The sequence below is a fragment of the Chenopodium album genome, chromosome 8 (assembly GCF_948465745.1).
Source record: "Chenopodium album chromosome 8, dcCheAlbu1.1, whole genome shotgun sequence".
Classification (NCBI taxonomy): Eukaryota; Viridiplantae; Streptophyta; class Magnoliopsida; order Caryophyllales; family Amaranthaceae; genus Chenopodium; species Chenopodium album.
The window spans coordinates 20,757,256-20,775,027 of record NC_137841.1 but is presented as its reverse complement, the minus strand read 5'-3'; the positions used below and the strand labels follow the sequence as shown (position 1 = coordinate 20,775,027).

The 17,772-nt window shown below is 37.4% G+C and overlaps 3 protein-coding genes across 3 annotated transcripts; 2 read left to right on the top strand and 1 right to left on the bottom strand.

Annotated features, from left to right (window-relative positions):
* Positions 1 to 5,028: 5,028 nt before the first annotated feature.
* On the bottom strand, positions 5,029 to 7,545 carry LOC145642806 (protein FAR1-RELATED SEQUENCE 5-like). Its single transcript, XM_081693973.1, has 3 exons — positions 7,132 to 7,545; positions 7,042 to 7,049; positions 5,029 to 5,545 (listed from the first exon to the last, which is right to left on the bottom strand). The coding sequence occupies exons 1-3, from the start codon at positions 7,543 to 7,545 to the stop codon at positions 5,029 to 5,031; spliced, it is 939 nt and encodes a 312-aa protein (XP_081550099.1).
* Positions 7,546 to 12,946: 5,401 nt separating this feature from the next.
* Positions 12,947 to 13,483, top strand: LOC145642805 (uncharacterized). The gene has a single exon (XM_081693972.1). It carries the CDS (start codon positions 12,947 to 12,949, stop codon positions 13,481 to 13,483), a length of 537 nt encoding a protein of 178 aa, XP_081550098.1.
* A 3,776-nt stretch (positions 13,484 to 17,259) lies between these two features.
* LOC145642804 (uncharacterized) lies at positions 17,260 to 17,772 on the top strand. Its single transcript, XM_081693971.1, has one exon. It carries the CDS (start codon positions 17,260 to 17,262, stop codon positions 17,770 to 17,772), a length of 513 nt encoding a protein of 170 aa, XP_081550097.1.

Genomic DNA, 17,772 nt, shown 5'->3' with positions numbered 1-17,772 from the left:
GACAAGTTGGTATAACATCATATCTTTTATTCCTGCTTTGCAGGTCTTTATGCCAATTTGTTATGACAACCATTTTGCTGTTGCTGTGGTGAACTTTATGGATCAAACGATTGATTATCTGGACAACAGAAAGTATTCAATCTATGATGAGATTTTAAAGACAAATACAACAAATTTCGATGGATTGCATACTGTGTATTATAGCACAACATATCGTTTGGTAAGGTTTTTTTATAGTATTTGTTTAGATTATATATTTTTTTTAGAGTTTAGTTTATTTGTTTGTGGTTTAGGAGATACTTATGTTGTTATTAGGAGTATTTCTTAGCCTGTTACTTTGTCCCAATACTCTTTCACCTAACAGTTATTAGGTGGTTACTTTGGGGGTTACTTAGGGGGTTATTAAGGGGTTATTTAGTCATAAATACTCTTTCATCTAACAATTATTATGGGGTTACTTTGGGGGTCACATAGGAGGTTATTAAAAGGGTTCATTTACTTTTTTTTTTGTTTGACTTACTTTTTTTTTTTTTACCTTGCAGTTACTATATTATTTTTTTTTTGTTGGAATTACTTAGGGGGTTACTTCACCTTATTTGTGTTTGGGTTACTTTTTTTTTTTTTACATTGTGGTTATTTACATTGTGATTACTTTATTTGTTTTAATTTTTGTTTGGGTTACATCTTTTGTTTTTACATTGTGGTTACTTTATTTTCTTTTTTGTCTTGGGGTTACTTAACTTTATTTGTGTTTGGGTTACATCTTTTTTTTTAAAAAAAGTTTGGTTACTTTACTTGGTTTTTTTTTCTTGGGGTTACTTAGGGGATTACTTTGTGACTTAGGAGTTACTTAAGTGAGTGGGATTACTTAAGGGGATACTTTGTCAAATTTATTGTTACATTTGACAGTGTTAGGGGATTACTTAGAGGATTACTTTGTCACTTATACTCTTACACAAGATAGTATTAGGGGGGTTACTTAGGGGGTTACTTTGTCCTAATACTGTCATAGATGATAATTTAATTTGACAAACATTTAATATTTGATACAAATATTATTATTTCAGATACCAAACATATTTATTACAAACTTAATGTTAATATTAAAACTTATACATTAATACCGTTTTCTGCTTTAGTAGAAAGCCTTTCAATTCCATCACCATTAAAAACTCTAATGTAAAAATTTACATCTTTGTCAAAATAAATATCCAGTCTTTCTCCATGAACAATGTTGTTGGAGATTACAAAGTTTGCCCATTGTTCATCAATAAAACAACAACCACAACTTCTAGTATCTTCTGGTACGCTTACCACTCTTACTTCCCAAAATCTGTATTATTCCCACGGTGAATTTTAGCTGGATACTTGAATTTTTAAAGAAAGTGTTTCCATTCTGCAGGAACTGGCTGAAATAAAAAAAAAAAAAAAAGAAAGGATTAACTTTTTATTTACTAAAATAGAAAAGAAATGTATAAATATAAAACTTAATGCAAAATGTATTTACAAGACTATTCCGATAATATGTTATGAAATTAACATATTATTTTTCCATATTTGCATAGAAATCAATCATTGTCTTCAGTATTGAATAGAAGAAGAAAAAATATAAGGTAATGATACGGAACTCAACCTTATATAGAACAATATAGGTTGTTAACTTTATATAGAAAAAATAGAGGTTGTTAATTTAAGTCTTTTAATAGAAAAAACCTGATTTAGTCCAGCCTTTAAATAGAAATCAGTTGTCTATGAATAGTCTCAAAATAGAAGTCTGATTTGTATGACTTTTTGATGATGCATTAATTACTTTTTCAGATTTGTATGACTTTTTGATGATAAAATGAAATACTTTTCAGTTTTGAATGACTTTTTCATGACTTCAGTCAAATTTGTATGACTTTCTCATAATGCTATAAATTAATTTTTTCAGCATTGTTTAACTTTTCAGCAATAATAAATTTTTTTTTTTCTGACAAATTTGATCTTATCCTGACAAACAACATGTTATTTCTCACATGTGTAAGGGTTATTTTAGGGGGTTACTTTAGGGGGTTACTTTTTAGAATTTAGTTGGTCATATTTTTTATATTCTTATGTGTAAAGTTTACTTAAGGGGTTATTATGGGGTGTTAAATAGGGGTTACTAAACGATTTTGACTGGGATTACTAAGGGCAAATGGGTTACTAAAAAGGTTATTAGAGATGTTAGTTACAGGGTTACATAAGGGGTTACTGAGGGTGTAATATAAGGGGTTATTAGAGGAGTTATTTAGGTGCTTTTATAAGGGGTTACCAGAGGGGTTAAGGGCAGATGGCATTCATATTCCATTAATTTGGGGTTACTAGATGGGTTACTAAGGGCAGATGGTTTACTAGAGAGGTTACTAAAGATGTTAGTAATTGTTACATCAGGGGTTACTTAATGGGTTACCTTTAAATTGTTATTAGAGGGTTACTTAATGGGTTACCTTTATATTTAATTCTCATTTTATAAGGGTTACCTTTATGTTGTTATCAGAGGGCAGATGTATTATTTAAGGGTTACTAATTATAATTTGATATAAGGGCTACTTTAGGGGGTTACTTTTAGGAGGTTACATAAATATATATTTATTCTCATATGTGTTTAATTTAAGGGGTTTCTTTTCATGATCTTTTCTTTCTTTTGTTTTTTTTTCCCTGTTGATTTCTTTTTTTAACTATGTATTTTTGTTTTATTTAGAGATATCTTATGTCAAGATACATGACAATCAAAGGTCGTAAAAATGGAGTGGATGTAATGGATTTCCCAATTCGAATGATTAAAGTTGATGGACAGAAATCTGGTGCCAATGTTGATTGTGGAGTGTTCTATCTTTATCATTGTGCTTCATATTTTGGCAAATCATTTAAAATTTATCGTTTAAATCAGGTGAAATGTTATTATCTTCTAAGATTTTTAAATGTTTAGTCTTCTACACTGTTTTTCTGTTTTTTTTATTTTATTGATTTAAATTTTCTTTTTATACGTTTTTCTAGATAATTGAACGTCGTCGATATCGAGCTGAAATTTGTGCTTCACTGGTTTTGTCTGATTTAAATAAGACAAGAGAAAATGTATTGTCACGTGTTGATGATTTTGTCAAAAACAATGAAGCAATTATGATTGAAGTTTTAAGGAATGAAAAGCTTGTTAGAGAGGCTGAAATTGAAGCTTTGAAGGCAGAGCAACAAGCTGATTTTGAAAGGAGAAGAAAAGCTAAATCTGATAGAGAAGTAGCAGCTTTGGTGGCTGCTACAATAGCAGCAGAAGAAGCTGCTGCTGAAAGAAAAACAACAAGAAACGAATCAGCACAAATTGGAGCTGTTGAAAAAGAAGAAGTTGTTTTAGTGGCTATTACAATAGCAGCTAAACATGCAACTTTAAATAGAAAATCAATACGTAATGCATCAGCAGCAGCAGCACCAGTACCAACAATATCACCTAGATCTAGAGCTCCAGTTGTCAAGAGTAATGGACCAGCAGCATCATTAGTAGTACCAGCACCAGCATCTAAATCTAAAGCACCATCATATAGAAAGAAGAATTGAAATGAGAACTCAAAGGACAGTAAGGAATATATTTTTCTCTAGGTTTTTAAGTATCATTGGATTCATTTGAATTTTATTCATATAGTTTGTTAATGTTTGATTTTTTTATCTCTATGTTGGATGATTAGTCACACTTGATCTTGATGCATTGTTAATATTTCAAAGTATGTAAACTAGTTTAAAATTTTGTTCAGTTTTTTTTTTTTGTCTATGGAATATTATGCGCTAGGGGTTACTTGGGATTACTTTAGATATTAGACGACTTATTAGAGGGATTATTAAAAGGGTTAGGGGTTAGGGTTAGGGGTTACTTCACTTTATTTTTGTTGAGGTTACTTGGTTTTTTTTTTATTTTTTATTTTTTATTTTTTTTTATTTACATTATTGTTACATTATGTATGTTAGGGGTTACTTGGGGTTTTTTTATTCCTTATTAGGGGTTACCTTTATTTACATTGTTGGGGTTACTTTCATTTACATTGTTGGGGTTACTTCCAGGTGTTTATATAGGGGTTACTTGGAGCTTATAAGGGGTTACTTCCATTTACATTGTTGGGGTTACTTCCATTTGTTTATATAGGGGTTACTTAGGGTTATATGTTTCATTATCAGGGGTTACTTGGGGTTATATGTTTCCTTATTAGGGGTTACCTTTATTTACATTGTCAAGGTTACTTCCATTTACATTGTTGGAGTTACTTGCATTTGTTTATATTATTAGTGGTTACTTGGTGTCATGTTTCCTTATTGGGGGTTACTTTTTTTTTTTTTAATTTTGTTTGTATATATATATGTTAGGCGTTACTTTGGGTTAAATGCTTCTTAATTGAAGGTATATGTCAGGGGTTACTTTTATTTTTTTCTTTATGGTTACTTGTTATTTATTTACAATATTATATACATGTTATAAAAATTAAAAAAATATCTACAACTTAAATTATAAATGTCAAGGAAAATAATAACTTAATAAATATTATTTCTACATTATTCTAAAATTTTAACTGTTGTAAAGATAAAACAGTAATATGAAATTAAATGAGCTTTGGATTTACTACAGGTGTGATTGTTCCAAATTCTCTTGTGTCACCTTTTGCTTGCATTGCTTTTGTTTTCTTTGTTTTTGGTCGTTTTCCTTTTTCAAAGTGTCCCTTGATTCTTTTACTTCCCTCTTTAGTGTTTGCCCTTGCTGGATCACTCACTGTTGGTATTTCTTCTTCATTTTGCTGTTCTATTGTGGCTTCATCAGATTGTTCTCCTTCTTCTTGTGCTGCTTGCATTTCTACCTGTGTTTTTATTTGTTCTACTTCCTCTTCAATTTTCTTTAGTTGTCTCTCTAAGAAGTTGCGTGTCTCTTTGTGGTGTTGATACTTCAGAATTAGATTGTAGCTCTTTCTTGCCCTTGTGTGACGCCAAGGCATAAATTTCTCTCTTGCTATTGAATTTTATATTGCATTTTCATCCTTTTTTTTTCCATATATGAGATTTAGCCATCTTTGTCCACCTTGCTGAGACATAATGTTCAAGAATTCTTGTAATTGAATGCTGGTGTAAGATGCGTAAACAATGATAACAAAGCCATCCTACTTCTTCAAAATTTTTGCATGAGCATGCAACTTTATTTTGTGTGCTAACAAATGTGACCTTTTGCCTAGAAGACATGTCATCTTCAATTTGCACGTCATAAAAGTAATGATCTCCCAATTGACCATGTAGATGTGCTATGCAACCCATTGAATAACTAAACTCTGATTCAAAATCTCTGAAAATTGTCTGTGTGTATATCTCTGATGCATACTTCAACAGTCCATACGTGGGGAAATGTGATGCTGGTTCAGAGTTTAAACACTTAAAATATGCATCAAATTCATTTTTTCTCCATTTGTTCACAGTTTTCTTGAATATTCTGAAAAAATCTGACAGACTTGTGTTCTTGTTTGCTTTAAATCCAACAGCATTATTAATACTCTCACTTCTTTGAGAAGATAAAATACCAGCAGAAAAAAAGTCTTTACTCAAAGTTGTGCACCACTTCTCCCTAAGGTTATATAACCTTTTGAACCAGGTATTTTTTTTTTCAAGTTTATAGGTTGTTATCATGTTATCCCAATAAATTTGAAATTCTTCTGCTGTTACACAACCACTTAGACATTTATTGAATGCATCTTTGAAAGATGTGTTTCGTTTTAATTCTCTAAATCTTGAAACAACATTTTTTATTAGATATATGCCAGATACATAACCTATGCCTTGAGTGAGGAAATACCTGTAAGTTTACAAGGGAAGAAAAGGGTTATTTAATCAATTTTAATATGGTTAGTTGCTCATTAATATTGGGGTTACATAGGGGTTACTTGCTCATTAATATTGGGATTACATAGGGGTTACTAAAGGATTCTGACTGGGGGTTCTTATTTTTGATATATTGAGTTTGGTGGTATTTATTTATTTTTAATATACTAGTTATTTTTACTGGAGTTTATGGGATTACTTAATGGGGTTACTTAATGGGCTTTCTTAATGGGGTTACTTTATTAATTTTGACATGGGTTACTTAATTAATAATTATAGGAGTTACTTAATCAATTTTTATAGCAATTTTACTTAATCAATAATTACAAGGGTTACTTTATCCATTCTAATACTAGTTTTTTTGACAAGGGTTACTGAATCAATAATTACAGGATTTATTAAATCAATTTTAACAGTGGGTTACTTAATCAATTTTACTTAATCAGGAGGTACTTAATCAATAAATACAGTGGTTACTTAATCAATTCTAATAGGGGTTTTATGACAAGGGTTCCTAAATCAAGGGTTTTTTGGTAATTAGTTTGGTGGTTATTTAGTCTGTTTTTAGAAGAGTTACTTATTAGTTCATGTGTTACTTAGGGGTTACTTAGGGGGTTACTAAGGGGTTTACTAGAGGGGTTAGCAAAGGGGTTATTGGAGGGAGTACCAGAGGGGTAATTTTGGATTTGCTTAATGGGTTACTTACCTGAGGGGTTACTGAAGGGACTACCAGAGTGGTTTCTTAGTATTTGCTGAGGGGGTTACTTAGGGGGTTATTACAGGGTTACTTAGGGGGTTACCAGAGGGGTTACTTAGAGGGATTACCAGAGGGGTTACTTAGAGGTGTTACTTAGGGGGTTACCAGAGGGGTTACTTAGAGGGGTTACCAGAGGGGTTACTTAGGGGTTACTTAGGAGGTTACTAGAGGGGTTACTTAGGGGGTTACCAGATTGATTACTTAAGGGTGATCAGAGGGGTTACCAGTTAGTTCAGTTATTTTAGTTTAGAAATAGAGGGGTTACTTAGGGGGTTACCAGATTGATTACTTAAGGGTGATCAGAGGGGTTACTAGTTAGTTCAGTTATTTTAGTTTAGAAATAGAGGGGTTACCATAAGGGTTACCAAAGGGGTTACTTTTATATGTAGGGTTTAATTAAGGGTTCCTAAATCAATAAGTACAGGAGTTTCTAAATCAATTTAAACAGGGGGTTACTTAATCAATGATAGGGGATAGAAGATTACTAGATAGATAAAAAATATTGTGTTTACCTTTTCAATTGCATTAGACATTGTCATGCCTTGATCTGTGAATATTGTAGCTGGTTGACTGCCTCCCATAGACTTTTTAAAAGTTGTTAAAAGGTACTCAAATGTATCTGTCTTCTCATCAGCTATAAAAGCACAGCCGAACATCACATTCTGCCAATGATTATTCACTCCCACTATAGGTGCACAAATGAGGTTGTATTTGTTAGTTTTGTAAGTTGTGTCAAAAATAGTTACATCACCATAGACATTAAAGTCCTCTCTCATTTCAGAGTCTCTCCAATATATGGCTGTTAGCCTGTTACTGTTTTTATCACCTCCTAGTTTAAATCTGAAGAAAAAATCTTCTTCTTCTGCCTGTCTTTTATATAGACTGTCTATAACAGTTTGTGCATCTCCACCTTCAATTTCTTTCATTTTTCTTCTTGATATTTAGTTTAAATGATCTCTCAAGGTATGACCTAGAAATTCTACACCCCCAGCTTCATTTGTCATCAAGTTGTAAGCTTCAGTTGGCTTTAACCCACTCTCTGCCATAAGGTCAATTACTTTTGCTTTTTCTTCAGTGATCTTTCTTTCTGATCTGTGTAGATGTTGCCATGCTTTTCTTATTAACTCATGGTTGTGATTCATGATATTGTTCCTCAATTTTAAACAGGCCTTCCTTGTTGTTTTTTGCTCTTATTAATGCTTTGCAACCTGTTCTGGTTGTAGGAACTTGTTTTACTTTTTTTCTGTTTTCATTAGTTACAGGAGGAGTTTTTTGTACTTTAGCTTTGCATCTAAACCCTTCTTTAGAACAAACAAAATCTTTTCCTTTTATTTGTTTGTTATCTCCTTGAGTCCATCTTGTGGTTGATAGTCTTACTCCAAATCCCATAGCAAATGCATGCTCTTTATATATGTCACCAATTTCACCCAAAGTTTTTGCTGTAAATCCTATTAGGCTTCCTGTATAATCAAAATCTTCTTCTTTGTGATCTTGACTATGTTGTGTGAGATTGTTATCATTTGTGCTTTCTTCTGTTAATGTGCTCTAAGTTTGTTCTGCTGTGTTTGCACTTGGTTCTGTTGTTAATGTATAATAAAAATTATCTTACATACAGTTATCATGTAGAATATTTAATTCAATTACAGTAAATAAAAACAATTAGTGGTTACTACAGTAGTTATTTAAAGGTGATCACTTAAGAAAGGTCAATTTAAGTGATTACTTGATCAGATGTGTTTGAATTACTTAAAGCTTACTTAAGGGAATGCTTAAGGGGTTATATAATGGGTTACTTAAGGGGATGCTTAAGGGGTTACATAAAGGCAATTAGTTTGGTGGTTATTTAGTCTGTTTTTAGAAGAGTTACTTATTAGTTCAGGTGTTATTTAGGTGTTACTTAGGGGTTACTTAGGAGGTTACTAAGGGGTTTACTAGAGGGGTTAGTAGAGGAAGTACCAGAGGTGTAATTTGGGTTTGCTTAATGGGTTACTTACCAGAAGGGTTACTGAAGGGACTACCAGAGTGGTTTTTTAGTATTTGCTGAAAGGGATACTTAGGGGTTACTTAGGGGGTTATCAGAGGGGTTACTTAGGGGGTTACCAAAGGGGTTACTTAGAGGGGTTACTTAGGGGGTTACCAGAGGGGTTACTTAGTGGGATTACTTAGAGGGGTTACTTAGGGGTTACTTAGAGGGTTACCAGAGGGGTTACTTAGGGGTTTATCAGATTGATTACTTAAGGGTGATCATAGGGGTTACTAGTTAGTTCAGTTATTTTAGTTTAGAAATAGAGGGGTTACCAAAGGGGTTACTTTTATATGTAGGGTTTGCTTAAGAGGTTACTTGGTCAGATGTGTATGTATTACTTAGGGGTTACTTAGGGGGTTACTCAGGGTTTACTATAGGGTTTACAAGAGGAATTATTTAGGGTTTGCTTAAGGGGTTACTTACCAGAGTGGTTACCGTAGGGACTATCAGAGGGTTTTCTTAGTATTTGCTGAGGGGGTTACTTATTAGGTGGTTATCAGATTGATTACTTAAGGGTGATCAGAGGGATTACCAGATAGTTCAGTTATTTTAGTTCAGAAATAGAGGGGTTACCAGCTCAGATTTTGATCGGGTTGCTTTTATATGTAGAGTTTGCTTAAGAGGTTACTTGGTCAAATGTTTAGGTGTTACTTAGGAGTTACTTAGGGGGTTACTTGGAATATTTCTATATGTACGGATTACCAGTAGGGTTTCACAGAGGGTTACTTGTATTGTTTTCCTGGGTTACTTGGTAATTCATAGTAATAATGATAACTAGAGGTTACTTGTAATGTTTTTCCTGGGTTACTGAATAAGAAATGGTATTCCTGGGTTACTGAAAAATTGATTATAAACATGTATATAATCGATTTAATTATATTGCAGAAATATTAATATAAACATGTACTTTTACCTGTAATTTCGATGTTTTCCAGTATATGTTGTTGAATTTCTCTAATTTTCTTTTCGATCTCTAAATTACTTAATAAATCGCCTATTTCTTCAATTTCCATGGTTTCTTGTGAATCTGGAAAATTTTGATCTTCGTTATCCATGTGAAAAATCTCTGAAAAAGTGAGAAAAATCGGAGTTTTAGAAAAATCGAAGTGTGAGAAAATGAAAAAATGCGGCGGGTCATTTATTAGGTTTTTGGGAAGTGTGAGAAATGGGTCCCGGTTTTTTGGAAACTTTTGTGGATCCCGTTATTTTTATTCGCCTCCGTTATTTGTGCTGAGTTGGCGTACGACCGTACGGTGCGGTTGGTGGCACAGAAAACGCGATGATATGGTATAACTTCTTATCCGATATACTCATTTAAGAAATTGAGTATAATTTTTAATTGTAAATTTGTGTAAAATAAGAAAATTTATTTGCTAGAATAAGATGAATATTCTTTCTTATCTTCAAAGTAAGAAAACCAAATAGAGTTTCATCTTTGGATTGAATTTTACTTAAGGAAAAATTAATTTTACAATTTGCTGAAAGATTGAGTTTTTCATTCACCTTGTAAAAAGTATGAGAAAGTATTTATGTGAATTTTTCCTTAAAACACTTATTGATATTATATTAATTACTTCTAAGCTTTTCCTTATGTGATTTAATTATTTAACTCTTATGAATAATATTTTGACAAATATACCTTTAAAAATGTTTATTTACTTATTTGCCTTCATTAACATTAATTTCCTTTTTTTTAAATTCTTAAGAATTGTGTACGAACATTTATAGCCCGTAAAATAATTTGTATAAATAAATAGATTATCTTTGATATTATAGAATTTTTGATGAAATTAGAGAGAGAAATATGTTTTTCTTAGATGTGCCAAAATATATCAAAATGAATGTCTATTTATAGAACATAAAGTTTTAGGATTGCTGTTATAAATTTTTAATTAATCCAAAATATATAAAATATCCATTATAACTAACTAACAGTAGCAATTTTGAAACAAAAATTTTGATTGGTTTCTTTAACCAGACACGTGTTGCGCCATGGATTCAATAGATATAACTTAAAGTTTCATTATCTTTCTCTTATTTATTTATTTTCTAATAAAAAAACTCTCCCGTATTAGACTTCATCAAAGCTACATGCTCGATTGAATTTGTTATAGTTCTTTTTATTTAATGAACGTCTTAACAACTTTAACAATTTTTATTAAATTTTCTAAAATTTAACTTAGTTTAGGTTGAATTTTATGTTCTTAATCTTTTTTAGTCAGCTTTCTAAAAAACATAAGTATGATGTTCTAAATTTTAATTTGAATTTTTTTTAAATAAAGAATGAATTACTTTTGATATGAAGAACTACATTAACATGCAAGAACAAGTCACATCTTTGGGAAAATTAATATTATGAGAAAATACAAATTTTAAAAGCAATAAAATTCATATTGATCAGCTTAAGACATATGTTATTATTAGTTGATATTTGGTATATGTTATAAACGAGATATGAGTTAATATTCTAAAATTTAAGTTTGTTGCTCTAAAAATTGTTTTATATGTTCTTGAGCTTGATTTACAAGTTCCAAAAACCAAAAGGTTGATTTACATCATTTCAATATGAAGAAATATATCAAATGTAACTCCATTGCTTTTAAAGCATAATTTCGTAACTAAAATTTAAAAAAAAAAAATAAATAAAATTCTCTTGAAGAAATTTTCAATTTTTCGCTTAAAACTTGTGTTTTAGATTACTTAAGCCATTGTTATAAGTATTTTGACTTCCATGCTCAAAAAGTCAAATCTGAAGTTCTAACAATGTGTTATAAAGTTATAATATATATAGAAAGCTTTCATTCTTTTTCCTCTTTCTACATTCTCATATAATTGAGGATATTTTTTTGGAAAAGATATTTAGGAATATCTATATTTGTATCTGTATTTATACTTTATTATATATTAAAAAGCGTTCCTAAAAACGTTTATGTGCTAGGTGGCACCCTAGCCATGTCATCTTTCAACTATGAGCATATTCTAATTAAAATGTCTATCATGAGATTCGAACTCATAACCATAAAAATATGAATGAGATGTCTTACCATCTCATCCATATATTATATAGGATAGCTCTCGCTGGACTATCGCCTAGCCCCCAGGGTGCGCACTCACCGCTGAATAAGCGACTAAAGGAGGGCTCGTTAGTCCGGCAGAGTCAGCCCGCAGGGCTGACCAGGCTAAGCTCTCCACGAAGGAGATAGTACGCCTATAAATAGAGGGTAAAGTACAACGGAAAAGAGGTTAGACACTCAAGTTATTACACTTTCTATATCTCTCTAAGTACACTTTCTCTCTCTAAACACTCTCTAACTTAAGCTTCGGAGGGGGGTTCCTCGAGCCACCCCCGAGGGCAGTTTACGTGTGCTACCGTGTGTAGGTTGCTGACGGGACCCAGGTTATCCTGCAGAACCCTTGGATCCATACCTGGAACAATTGGCGCTAGAAGGAGGGGATTGGATCATCTAACCTGAGGTTCACCAACTAAGCTAGGGACTAGTTAACCAACCACCATGGCCGGAGAAGAAACTGTACAAACACTCACGTCCAAAACTAATGAGACCAACCAAACACCACAAAAAACACCCCCAGTAACCAGCGATCCAAAAGGATCCACCGGAAACCCTAAATCGACCATCTCGCAGAAATCCAACCCCATCGGATCGACATCAGCCACTGCTAAAGCAGCGGCGAAACCAGTAGATCCGGTAGGATCCAACTCTATTTTCAAGTACGGAATGCCGTTAACAGGCGCGAACAATGAGCTTATTGTCTCAGCACCTGCAACCCAGAAACCGCAACCCGTGAACATGCTAGCCATTCTGCAGAACCTCTCTAAGTGCAGCAAGGAGCAGCTGGCTGCAATGACAGCGATCCTTACCAATATGGGTAAGGGGGCAAGCCCATCACCGACAACGGCAGCTGCGGAGCCCGCAGCGAAAAAGCCGGAAGTCTCAACTCTCACCCCGGAGCAAAAAGAGCTCATTCAGCTGAGGAAAAAGGTATTGGAGCTAGAAGCTCGCAACCTGAATCGGGAATGGAGCGTGGAGGAAATAACCCCCGCTCGAATCAGCCTAGAGAAGCGGGTCCCTCGCAGTAGGTCACCGGCCGCAGAGCGAGGACCCAGCCCGGAGAGAGACAAACGAGCGCGAATCCAGGTTGTTCCAGATGATTCCCCATTTTGTCGGGAGATTCTGGAAGAACCCATGGAGAAGGTGAAGATGCCGAGCTGCAAGTACAATGGAACCACAACACCCAAAAGCCACATATCAGCTTTCGAGAATCATATGGTACTCTACACCATGACGGACTCAGTCTGGTGTAAGGCTTTCCCACCAACTCTAGAGGAGCTGGCAGCGGAATGGTACGGCGCCATCCCCAAATGTTCTGTATACTCGTACAGCCAGCTGAAGAGAATGTTCATGGAGCATTTCATAACATTGGTGGACAGAACCAAGATGACAACCGAACTGATGTCCCTGGTTCAGGAAAAGGATGAGCCTCTGAGGGAGTTCGTCACTAGATTCAACATGGAGGCAACAACCATTCCAAATATGAGCCAGGAAGTAACGCTATTAGCAATGCAGAGTGGCCTACTGCCAGGGTCACCATTCAGAGCATATATGGGGCGTAAGAGCCTCAAAACGCTCGCTGAAGCGCTGGGTAAAGCGCATGAGTTTATCAAAGCAGACGAGACTGACAGAGCAATGCTGGGTAGGAAAGCAACAGGTGACTCGGTTAAGCGGGCAGAGGTCACCCGGGCAGAGAACACACCCAGGGTGGACCAGCCAAGCAGAGCTGAGCAAACCCGCAGAGAAGCCAAGGCCGGGGAAGTTTGATCAGTATACCCCACTAACCCATTCCAGATCTCACATATTCAGCGTAAATAAGGCTGTGATAAGTGGCAGAGGCCTCCAAGGTTGGTAAACAGGAGTCGTGATACCAGTAAGTGGTGTGACTTTCACGTGGATTATGGCCATACCACTGAAGAATGCACGCACTTGAAGGACAACATAGAGGACTTGGTCAGGAGAGGATACCTGAGTCAATTTAAGCAGCGTGGTGAGGCTCCTAGAAGAAGGGAGGAGGATAGAGCGGGCCGAGCTGACTGTAGAGGAGGTCAGAGGGGCCCAGCTGGAGACAAGGATAGAGATGGCAAGCCAGAGGGCAGGGTGTACGTGATCAGTTGGGGTCCGGTACATGGGGGGACAGTAAATAGAGCGTGGGCTGACCTGCGGGCGATGATACATCAAATAAACGACAATAATAAGCGTAGATGGCCACCTCTTCCCCCGCAGCCGCGAGCCACGTTCGACGAGTATGACCAGAAGGGCATAATTTACCCTCATGATGACCCGCTGGTGGTGACAATGAGAATTGCAAACTGGGAGGTGGATAGAATACTGATAGATGGAGGTAGCTCAGCCAACATCATATACATCAGTGCGTTCAATGAGCTGAAGTTGGACAGAAAAGACCAAAAGAGAGTAAACTACGAGGTCACTGGGTTTAATGGCTCGGGGCTTACCCCAGAAGGCATAATCAAACTCTCAGTCCGGGTAGGAGAGAGGTCAAGAAGGCGTGATGTCCGAGCAGAATTTCTCGTGATAAACTCCCCTTCACCCTACAATGTAATCATTGGAAGACCGCTCATCCACAAGATAGGCGGGGTGGTATCCACTTACCACCTGGACATGGCTTACACAACTAATGAGGGTTGGTCAGCAAAGCTCAGGGGAAGCCAGAAGACAACCCAACAATGTTACATAACTGCCTTGAAGCAGCCTGCCAAAACCAGACAGCGGTCCGGTTCCGAGAGAAGGCTCCCTGAGCAACCTGAGAGGAAGTCAAGGAAAAGGAAGCGTGAAGAGTACCACAGGGAAAAAGATAAACAGAAGTTGGCAATGAAAAACTTTAAGCCTGCAAAAGAATAAATGACCAGACCACTTCCCAGCGGGGAGCATGTCACAGTTGAGCTCACAGAAGGTGATCCCTCGAGGACGGTGAAGATTGGAAAAGACATTGATCCAGGAGTAGGGGTGCACCTCACAGAGCTGGTAAGAAAGAATAAAGACATTTTTGCATTTTCTGCAGATGAGATGCCCGGAATTGACCCAGCAGTCATGGTGCATAAGCTGAATGTGAAGGAGGATATTAGGCCAGTCAGGCAGAAAAAGCGAAGCTTCTCCACAGAGAAAAACCAGGCAATCCAGGAAGAGGTAAAAAAACTCTTGGAAGCAGGATTTATTGAACCCTGTGACTATCCAGAATGGTTAGCCAACGTGGTCATGGTGAAGAAGGCAAATGGCCAATGGAGAATGTGTGTAGATTTCACAAATCTTAATAAAGCCCGCCCGAAGGACTGTTACCCACTGCCACGGATAGATCAACTGGTAGACTCAACCAGCGGGCACGCCTTGCTAAGCTTTATGGACGCCTTCTCAGGGTACCATCAGATCAGCCTACACGAGCGAGACAGGCAGAAAACTGCATTCATTACCGAAGGGGGAGTGTATAATTACATAGCTATGCCTTTCGGGCTGAAGAACGCTGGAGCAACTTTTCAAAGGCAATGGATAGAGTATTCCTTCACCAGAAGGGAAGAAATGTGGAAGTATACGTTGACGACTCAATTGTTAAGAGCGTCACGCAGGCTGGACATATCATGGATCTGGAGGAAACATTCGCCACCCTGAACAAGTATAGAATCAAGCTTAACCCGAAAAAGTGTGTCTTTGGAGTGAGCTCCAGAAAGTTTTTGGGTTTTCTAATCAGCGAGAGAGGAATAGATGCCAACCCAGAAAAGATCGAAGCAGTCCTCAATCTGCCCGAGCCTAAGAGCATCAAAGATATCATGCGGCTGACAGGCAGAATGGCCGCAATGACCAGATTCATCAGCAAGTCAGCAGACAAAGCCTTGCCATTCTATCAGCTGTTGAAAGGAAACAGAGAATTCAAGTGGGGGACTAAGGAGAAAGAAGCCTTTGAGGGTATTAGGAGCATCTGACTAGGCTCCCAACAATGATCAGCCCGGAGCTGACGGAAAAGCTGCAGTTGTACATCTCAGCGTCAATACAGACAATCGCAGCCGTCCTGCTGGTAGAAAGACAGAAGCAACAAAGGCCGATATATTTTGTGAGCCACGTGCTGACCGAGGCAGAGCAAAGATACCCCCTAGTAGAGAAGCTAGCCTTCGCAGTGGTCACAATAGCAAGAAAGCTAAAACCATACTTTGACGCGCATATAATAGAGGTCCTTACAAACCACCCACTGGAGAAAGCATTACAAAAGATGGATGCGTCGGGTAGACTCTTAAAGTGGGCAATCGAGCTTTCTGAGTATGAATTTGAAGTCAAGCCTAGAGCAGCCATCAAGGCACAAGCTTTAGCAGACTTCAAAGTGGAAGCCTCCTACGAGGAGAAAGAGGATGACGTTGGGGTCTGGAAGGTGGAAGTGGATGGATCCTCAGCCCAAACGGGGAGTGGGGCAGGAGTCATAATGACGTCTCCAGAAGGAAACGTATTTGAGTATGCAATCAAGTTCAAGTTCAAAGCGTCTAATAATGAAGCAGAGTACGAGGCGACGCTGGCAGGCCTGCGTATGAGCCTCGCAGCCGGAGCCCGCAAAGTACACCTACAGACTAATTCTCAGCTCGTTGCCAGCCAACTGCAGGGGGCGTATGAGATAAGGGAGGCCACTATGATGAAATACGTAACCAAAGTGAAAGAGCTAGCAGCCCAGCTAGTCCATTTCTAGATAGACTTGGTCCCTAGAGCAGGAAACTCTCAGGCTGACGCCTTATCTAACTTAGCTAGCTCCACCTTACAAAGCCTCACAAGAACAATGATGGTCGAAGTGTTAGAGGAGAGCAACATCGCTGAAAAGGAGCAGCAAAACTGCGTCAGGAGTCAAAGAGCCTGGTTCTCAGACATCTTGGCATACAAACTTCATGGCTCGTTGCTGATGGTCGAAGTGTTAGAGGAGAGCAACATCGCTGCCCGATGATGAAGCACAGGCTAAAAAGGTGAAGAAAAACGCAAATTGGTATGTAGTGATGAATGGAGAGCTCAACAAGAAAGGCTTCTCAAAGCCGCTGCTGAGGTGTATTCCAGAATGGGAGCAGGAGGGAATTATGGAAGAAGCCCACTCCAGAATATGTGCCAACCATATCGGCGGGAAAGCATTGGGAGTAGAGGTCCTTAGAAGAGGGGCATATTGGCCAACTCTCACGCAAGACGCACTAGCATATGTCAAAAAATGCGACAAGTGTAAAAAATATTCACCAGTCATAAATCAGCCAGCAAACGATCCGACTCCAATCCTCAGCCTGATCCCGTTCGCTCAGTGGGGAATGGACATATTGGGACCTTTCACCACTGGGTCGGCGGGCAGGAAGTATCTCATTTATGGCAGTAGATTACTTTACAAAGTGGATAGAAGCTGAACCCACCAAGTACATAAAGGCAACCCAGGTCTGAACACTTATATGGAAGAGCATCATCACTAGATTCGGGGTGCCACGGTGCATAGTCTTTGATCATGGGTGCCACGGTGCATAGTCTTTGATCATGGGTGCCAATTTGACTGTGACACCATAAAGGACTACTTGGGAGATATGGGCACCAAGTATGCAAGTGCCTCAGTCTGCCACCCGCAAAGCAATGGCCAAGCAGAGGCAGCAAACAAGCTGATGATGACAGCCCTAAAGAAGAAGCTGGAGGAGTACAAGGGCCTGTGGGCAGACTTAGTCCCAGAGGTCTTGTGGGCAAATAGGACCACTGAGAAGGAGTCAACTGGTAAAAGCCCTTTCACCCTAGCCTACGGGGTTGATGCAGTTGTCCCTGTGGAAGTGCAAATCCTTAGCCTGAGGATACAGCACTATGAGCAGCAAGGAAATGAAAAGCGCATGCTGGAAGAGCTAGACTTCCTGCCAGAAGTAAGGCTAAAAGCAGCCCTTAAGCTGGCAGCCCAGAAGAGCAGGATCTCAAAAGCTTTCAACAAAAGGGTTAAGCACAGGGAGCTCCTGCTAGGAGACTTAGTCCTCAGGAGGACAGTAGCAGCTGGAAGAGGAAATCAGCATGGAAAGCTGGCAGCAAACTGGGAAGGTCCTTTCATCATCCACGAGTAG